At 44.3% G+C, this 8,671-nt stretch overlaps 1 protein-coding gene across 1 annotated transcript in view; it reads left to right on the forward strand.

Annotated features, from left to right (window-relative positions):
* The first annotated feature begins 758 nt into the window (after positions 1–758).
* JPH3 (junctophilin 3) overlaps positions 759–8,671 on the forward strand; it is a 142,132-nt gene continuing 134,219 nt past the window's right edge. Inside the window, exon 1 of the mRNA XM_032793756.2 lies at positions 759–1,468. Within this exon, the coding sequence (XP_032649647.1) occupies positions 1,087–1,468 (382 nt within the window). The 5' untranslated portion in view covers positions 759–1,086. The remainder of the gene's footprint in view (positions 1,469–8,671) is intronic.

Genomic DNA, 8,671 nt, shown 5'->3' on the forward strand with positions numbered 1-8,671 from the left:
TCCTAGCCTGTCATGAATAAACACCCTGCTGCAGGCTAACCCCGCCGCCTGTTTTGTCTGAGATAAGCCTGCTGTGTCCAAGGAGGTAGTGGGTTAAGCGTCTGATGGGAGAGCTCTGTTCTGGGAGTCTCCACATTACGCAGTTCCTGTCTCTTTAAATCCGGGCTGAGCATGGAAGCGAGAGCAGCCCGCCTAGGATCTGTTGTCCTTAATAAGGAAGATTTATAACCACTAGGAAGACAGGAAGAAGGGAAGGGGGGACCGAAGGGAGAGAGAGGGAAGCAAGAGGACCCCTCTTTCCCACCCAGACTGGAGATACACAAAAAAAAAAAAAAAGAGAGAGACCCCTCCTCCCTCCGCCCCCCACCCCAGCCTTCCCACTGCTGAGAGCATCTTTGCACCAAGATGCGGGACTTATTCCCAACCCCGAGCGGAGGCCGAACGGAGTGAGGTTTGCCGGGGGGAGGAATCAGAGCAGCTCAGTTGTTTTCTCGGCTGAGGGGTGTGTGTGTGCGCCTGTGTGAGCGAGCGTGCGACGGGGAGACACAGACACTGCATTGCTGCTGAGCCACGAGTCTCCAATATGCTGCTGCTGCTGCCGCTTCTGCCAGGGCTGGGGCGCGCGAGTCAGTATCAGCAGCGCGCAGCCCCAGGTGGAGGTCACAGCTGGGGGGCTGAGACCCTTGATTTCTTCTGAGTTGAGACAGGGATTTAAAAAAAAAATTGTTGGTAGTTTCTGCCCCCATCTTCTTCCCCCTCCCCCCTTTATTTCCCTTTCCTGGACTCTGCGTTGGATGATTTTTAGGTGGAGTCGTTTGCACCAAAACCTTATAGCTGCTGCTCTTCTTGCTGCTATTCCCCCCCACGCCCTCTCCCCCTCCCTTTTTTTGGTGTGATACTGTTTCCACAGCAGAAGAAGAAGGAACTGATCCGGAGGATCCTCCTCGAGAATGAATAACGCCAAGACATTGGCTTAAGCAGCACCCTGGATCCGGTGCAGGATGCAGATTTGATTAAATAATAATTCAATTTTTTTGCCATTTTCTTTTTTCACCTTTTTGGGGATTTGCAAACCGAATTACATGCATGTCCAGTGGGGGAAGGTTTAATTTTGACGATGGAGGCTCCTACTGTGGAGGTTGGGAGGACGGAAAGGCTCACGGCCATGGAATCTGTACCGGCCCGAAGGGTCAAGGCGAGTATACAGGCTCCTGGAGTCACGGCTTTGAGGTGCTGGGGGTCTACACCTGGCCCAGTGGCAACACTTACCAGGGCACCTGGGCACAGGGCAAGCGCCATGGCATCGGTTTGGAGAGCAAGGGGAAGTGGGTGTACAAAGGAGAGTGGACTCATGGATTTAAGGGACGGTATGGGGTCCGCGAATGCAGTGGCAATGGGGCCAAATACGAAGGCACCTGGAGCAATGGATTACAGGATGGCTACGGGACAGAGACCTACTCAGATGGAGGTAAGTGATGCATTAGTATCTTCTGAGACGGCTCAAGCTGGGATGAATGGAAATAAGAGGTTAGAAGAAATTTTCTCTGCCTCCCCCATAAGAGGGAGGCTTTGTTTGGGTTGAACTTTCAGAGTTTGCAGCCTGCTAGTTGAGACCGAGTGATGATCACACCAGTTTCCTATAGGGTACAGGAAGCCAGTCCAGCATGGCATTATCCCAGCCCTTTGACACAAGCTGCATCATATGTTCAATGGGGCTCTAAGCTTTTTCTCCCTAAAGATGACCAAAGGTTTTCAGAGAAGGGTATGGGAGGAAGAGGGACACAGATCTAATCCAGGGAGGCAGGAGGCAGTGTAGCCAAGTTGAAAGGAGACAGGCCAAGTTGGATTCAGAGTCATGACTGCACCACCATAACCTGTAGGATCTCCACCAAGCCTCTGAAGCAGCCATGGGTAGAATGGACATTGCACTACTGCAAAATCTTGTACAGATATTTGAAACTCTAGCTATAAGAAACAGATGCAAATGCTCTCAGCAAGGGTCAGATCTTTACATCCATGTATCACCTTCCTGTCCCCTCCAAACACAAACCTACACGTGATAATACCAGGCAAGAGACTTTAATTCAAATAGGATTCTTATGCTCCTATTTCACTACAGCATAATGCATTTTGTAGGCGCTCAGGAGGGATAGAAAGAGCTCTTCCCTCAACATGACTTAATAAAATGTTGAAGGGAAATGAGGATTAAATAAAAACACAAAAAAACTCAGCGAGGGTGATCAAAAATTGTCAGACTAACAGGCTTTAAGGCCGAACAGCTGCATTTCTGCTGCAAGTGGCTGTATCATTCCATCTAATCTAACTGCCACCATAAAAAGAATCAGGCCTATCTGTTAGAAGCCAATGGAATTAATGAGGCTAGCCTGTTTTTACTGGGTGTGTGTCTATCAAAACTGGGCTTGCCAATGGTGTTCTTTTCCAGAACTCTTAGACTGAGAGAGGTCTCAAACATTGCAATTTTCGGTCTTCCTGGAAGCTGGGAAAAAGCTCTTCTTTCCAGAGACATGTCTTACAAACAGAGCTCACTGCTTTATGATGAGATAAGAAGGCAACATTAAATGTTACCTGAAACAGATTTTAGTTTTTCCAAAAAGAAATGGAATGGTCTATTTAAAAAATTAATTTTACATTGCTAGGGTTTTCCCCCCAAAAGAAAATACAATTGCAGCCTTCTGCTTCACATAGCATGGAAAGAATCAGGAGCGCATTTTAAATCTGTTTGTTTTGTAGGGTGACCAGACAGCAAGTGTGAAAAATTGGGATGGGGTGGGGGTAATAGGAACCTATATAAGAAAAAGCCCGAAAATCGGTACTGTCCCTATAAAATCAGGACATCTGGTCACCCTATTGGTTTGCGTTGTGAAGCAGTCTTTAAATACTGACAGTCTTCTGTGCAGAGGTATTCTAGGTTTGGGGAATAATGATTTTTTTCTTATGCACTTTTAATGCTAGGACAGAATCTGTCCAGATCCTGTATGTATGTGCCTGACCATAGTACTGCCTTTCTATACCCCTCGTGACATCTAGGCCCTGATAAACAACATTTTCAGTAGAGAGAGACAGAAGTCAGGCTGTAAAAGTCTCAAACTACGCGGCTCCGTGAACTGCATGTCATCAGACTGGCAGAGTGTGCATGCATGCGTACGTACACGCAGTCACCAGCAATGCATGCCTGTGACTAATTGCAGCAGAACAGTTCTTTGAGAAGCGAGGGCACCAGACCCAAACTGGGGGCAGACTATGAGCAATTCATAGTTCTCAAGAACCTACCAGAAACGAAGCTTTCATCCCCATCTAGTCAGTGCTTGCGATTAAAAAAAAAATAATCTTATTTTAGGAAGGGTTAAGAAAATTGCTAGGGAAAAGAAAAAAGGATAGCATCTGTAGCAAAGTTATTTCAGTTATAAGGGTAGGGAAAAGGATGTGATAGATAACTACATAAAGTGGTACCTATGGTTAGGCCTGTAATTACCAAGAGAAAATATAAAGCACAAAATGTATATTCCAGTGTGACCTAGTTGTATTCTTTTCAAAGCACCGCTCATCATAACATCTCATTCTGATGCTCACCTTGGGATGACTGAACCCAATAAAAATCACACTTAGGTGAACTCTGCTCCAGGATCCCTGGGTACTAAGCAGCCACGGTCCCTTCCTGAATGGATGTCGCCACTCTGTCTGGGCAAAAAGGCCAGATCTGGGCATCTCCGGGCTTCCTGGCACTAAATCTAAATGATCATTATGCATTTGGGTAATTGGGTCCAGATGCGTGCAGTCATTATATTGAAAGAATAATTGTCTGGATATCATAAGAAAGAGGCAGCTATTAGAAATTATGTGTATCACATTAATTTAGCCAGATTATTAGTTTAGTCACTTTCAGGTGTATTGCAATCATTGTCCCATCATCTGTTGCTTGCCACCAATGCTAAACATCAGTCCCTTACATTGTATGGTAAAATCAACTGGTGCTAAATGAGGGGTCACCAAATGGGAAGTTGAAAAGCAGGATGCTAGTGAATGAGGGGATTTGACTCAAAATTGTACTTTTTCTTGAACAGTAGATAGAAAAGCAGCAAAGCATCAGCAAAAGTCTCAGAACTCCAGTGACCCCTGCCAGTGCTGACTTCGGGAAGCCATCTTTTGCATGGAATAATGCACAAATGTATTGTGCATTTAGCTTGGATTTAGGATATGGCATACAAAGAATTCAGTTTTGTTTCCACCAGCCACTCTTCCTATCTTGCTCACAGACCTGTGTGTCTTTCCCCCACCCAACACACACATTGTACTCACACCTGTCTCTCACACACATCCCCCGTATGGAGATCGCAGACTCTCACACCTCCCACAGACACACACATCGCCAGGCACATGCTCAGTCTTGCCACACATACCCACATAGTCCCTCAGCCCCATACAGATGCTCAGTCTCCCTGACACATCCACTCAGACCACATAATTACATCCCACAAACACAAAGAACCACATGCATGTAACATGTGCCCCAACCATGTGCATTGCAAACACATGCTTCCCCATATCACACTGATAGTTACACGCTCACACACCTGCTGCATATAGATATACTCACTTCCATGCATATCCCATGCACTGTCCCATAGATATAACTCCCACACAAACCATATTTTGGAAAGACATCACACCCCAACTCCCCTGAATGCAAACCCTTCCTGCCCTCTAGCCTGGACTCTTATTTATACAGGCTTCAAATGACTGATTTACTGTTTGCTTTATGTCAAATTCTGATACTGGGCCTGATTTACTGCTGGGTTACTCCAGTTTTACAACAGTGTCACTTCATTGGAAGTATACCACCATTAAACTGGATTAATGCAGAAGTGAATCAGATCTGCTGTTTATGGAGCGGCTGATCAGAAATCTTTTGAAGGCATAGGCCCTGATTCATCAAGGAACGTTACTGTAGGCACAACTTTAAGCAAGTGAATTGTCCCATTGAGTTCATTTCTGAATTGAAACCTCAGTACAGCTTGGTTAAAATGTTAAACAATTTCTCCCAAGCTGAACTATGTGTGGGGGTGGGGTGGGGCGAAGGGAAAGAAATTATAAAAACAATTCGATTAGAAAATAAAGTACTGCCACATAAATCCTTTAACACACACCCCCCCCAACTAGCACGAAAAGCTTTGTGTTTTGAAGCAGACTTTCTAGTTGCTAAAACAATGGTTACTAAGAGGTGGGGTTGGGGAAATTAATAAAATATCAAATTAATTGTTGCCAATCTCAGGCCTAAAAATGGCTACTGAAAAAAATAGCTTTAAAAGCTATTTTCTTTCCTACCTATCTCTATTTTAGCTACTTTATATTTGGAAATTAAGGCAGCATTGGGTAAATACCACCAAGAACCAGCACCCTCTTAAAATAGAGAAGTGATACAGTAGTGATTAGGCCTGATTGATGTTCACAATTTGAATTAACCTCACCAAACTTCAGGGGGAAAAAACCCCACAGCTCCATCAATCTAGTCTCTGAAGACCGGCTTGTTTCTCTCTTCAGGACCTTGGAGAGAGACAGTAGCACTGTGCCGAATGGGCAGGTCTCCCCAAGCCCATGCTGAGAATATCTACTCCTCCATTCTTAGTGGGACACTTACAAAAGGGTCTATGTAGCTCTTCCAGGTCTCTCTTTAACAAACCCCATACAAGCCAACAACCTGGGGGTGAAGAGTTTGCATAAATCAAGTGAGCATTCTTTTAACTCCAGAGAACGTGCTCCATCATAAACTCCATGCAGGATGCTTCATGCAATAAGCAATGTTTCTCAGTGTATTCTCTCTCCATCTGTTATCATACCACTAACACTAGGGCAGGATAAATGACCAAAAGAAGGCTAAATGCAAGAATGCTTCTGTGCTATATGTAAGTGATTTTAGGAGGATTTATATAGGAGTCTGGTATTTGAAGTCTCAGGGCAAACATCTGAGGTTGTTTGGGCCCCAATAATTTGTATGTCTTATAAACCACTTACACCTGCACAGCCATCCCTAACCAAAAGGATCATCATCAATATCAGTCTTGCAAAGTTCTTGTCCACATGCCTGGGGTGAATAATTTAGTTGATGGGTAAGTGAAATATCATTTGTATTTTCACTAGGCACAGACGAGCAATTTGATTTTGTGCCTGGGCTAGCAAATTTTCATGACTGTTTTGGAAGACTGCCATAGAGGTGTAGAGTGCTGTGCAACCAGTAAGAAAAAAAAAAGGGAGGTGTCAAATTGTCCTGGGGATGGTCAGGCCTAGTGGTCAGAGCCAGACTCAGGAGGCCAGGGTGGGGCTGGTGCAAGGTTGGAGGAGGACTAAGGCTTGGGGAGTCTGTTGCCACTATCAGGCAAGAATGAGTTCCAAGCCCTAGAGTGGTGTTGAGCAGACTGACCTGCTATTCCTCCTGTGAGGCTTATATACCTCATCTGGGAGTCACAAGACCAGTTCCTGGCTTTTGGATTGGCTGGAGCCTAGCACAGGAGTGACTCATCACCACACAAGGGGCAGCTTGGTTCAGTGGATGGGAGATGAGGCTTGAGGTTGGGACTCTGCCATGTTTAGCCTGGCTTAAGACCCTTAACATCTCCATGACTCAGTTTCCTCATCTGTGAAATGGAGATAGTGATGCTTATAATCCTGATTTTGTCAAGTGCTTTGAGATCTACAAAAAAAGGTTTTAAGTGTTGTTATAAGAAAATACAAAATACTCCTCCCCCACAAAAGCCAGAGAATGAAATTAAGTCCTTGCCCTGTAAATCCTATGAAATAATGGTCCAAATGGGTACAGCAGAGATGGACCAGGAGTGTTGGGCTCACATTTACCTTGTATATCTACAAATGTAGGGCTAATTTCTGCTCTCAGTTACATCCTTTCAAACCCTCCTGAAGTTAATGTAACAGAGGAGAGGATGTGATCCATTTGCCTTAATGTAGAGGCAGTCTGTTTTAAACTAACTTTTCATATTGCCATTAAGAGTGCTTGCAGAATCTAGTGTCTGTGTTGTATTGCTATTTGTATTGATGTTGTTCCACAGGTTTTCTTAATGCTGCAAGGAGCCAACCACCCACAAGGACAAATTTACATGAGAGCTGTTCATATCCTGGATGGCAGAAGTGCCATGGAAGTGTCAGCTCTCAAGTTATTTTGTTCCCATAAATGGCTTGTTGTAGCATTTTAAAAAGTCAGTGGGAAACAAACACAAATACTGAGTGTTCTTTAAATATTCAGGTTCCTACAGAATCCAAAGATGAAGACCTAATTGATGCTAATAAGCTGATTTTAAAATAATTATTGTTAATTTCATTACAATGATAGCTTTATTTATAAAGCACCCAGCTGCCTAGAAGTTTACTGGGTATGGTACACGCTTAAAATACAATGATAATAAGTGAACAATAATTAAAACAGAACAGAAGAATGATCAAAATACTAAATGAGACATATAACGTGTTACTTCATTCAAGGCACAGAGAGGTACTGAAGTAATAGTCTGGCTAATAACAAAGCCAGTAACATAGAAGTTTGCAGACAGGATCAGACTAGCCCAGTGTCCTGTCTCTGACAAGGAGTAGCCCCAGATGCTTCAGAGGAAGGTGTAAGAATCCTGCAGTAGGCAGACGTGAGATAACCTGCCCCACACAGAGACCAGGATGAGACCTAATAGTCAGAGACAGACTTGGGGCCTGAAGCACACTGTTTAATATTGCTTCCAAAATCTGTCATTGTTGATTGTTTAACTCTGGATATTCTAGATATCCACAGAAGTATCCAATCCCTTTTTGAATATTTATTATTATTATAACAGAGACTGAAGCTTTTATTCAGAAGATCTCAAAGTCAGAGTTCAAGGCCGGACAGAACCACCAGACCATCTGGTCTGACATCCTGTATAGCACAGGCCACCACCCAGCATCCACACACTAAACCCAGCATCTGAAACTAGACCCAAGTATTACAGCCCACAGGAGACTAGACTATTGTGTGCCACAGACAGAGAGTGGGAAGGATAGAGGCACCTGAGACCCCTGCAACAGCAGGGAAATGATGATGTTAGATACACCTAGATAATCCTGGCAAGTGACCTGCACCCACAGGCTGCAGAGGAAGGCAAAAATCACACTCAAGATCACTACCAATCTGACCTGGAGGGAAATTCCTTTCCAACCCCACATATGGTGATTGGTTAGATTCTGTATGTGAGCAAGAACCAGCCAGCCAAGCACCCGAGAGAAAGAATGCACAGTGCCACCTCACAATCCAACAACCTGTCTCTGGCCATGGCCATCCCTGATGCTTCAGTGGAAGCAGATTTTAAAAAATTATGGCAACACCACAAGATTTGTGGGGTGGGGGAAACCCTTGCTGATCCCTGCAGGAGCTCAGCTGGAACCCTGCAGCATGACCATTTTGGAACATAAGATAAAGTGATTTATTTTACCAAGGTTGGAAATTATCATCTCCATTTTACAGGGGTTGATGGTGTCATAAACAGATAGCTAAGGGTTAATGTTTCCTTAACCTGTAAAGGGTTAACAAAGGGAACCAAACACCTGACCAGAGGACCAATCAGGAAACCGGATTTTTCAAAGCTCAGGGAGGGAATTTTTGGGTGTGTGTCTTTTGTCT

Source organism: Chelonoidis abingdonii, chromosome 19, assembly GCF_003597395.2.
Source record: "Chelonoidis abingdonii isolate Lonesome George chromosome 19, CheloAbing_2.0, whole genome shotgun sequence".
In the NCBI taxonomy this organism is placed as follows: domain Eukaryota; kingdom Metazoa; phylum Chordata; order Testudines; family Testudinidae; genus Chelonoidis; species Chelonoidis abingdonii.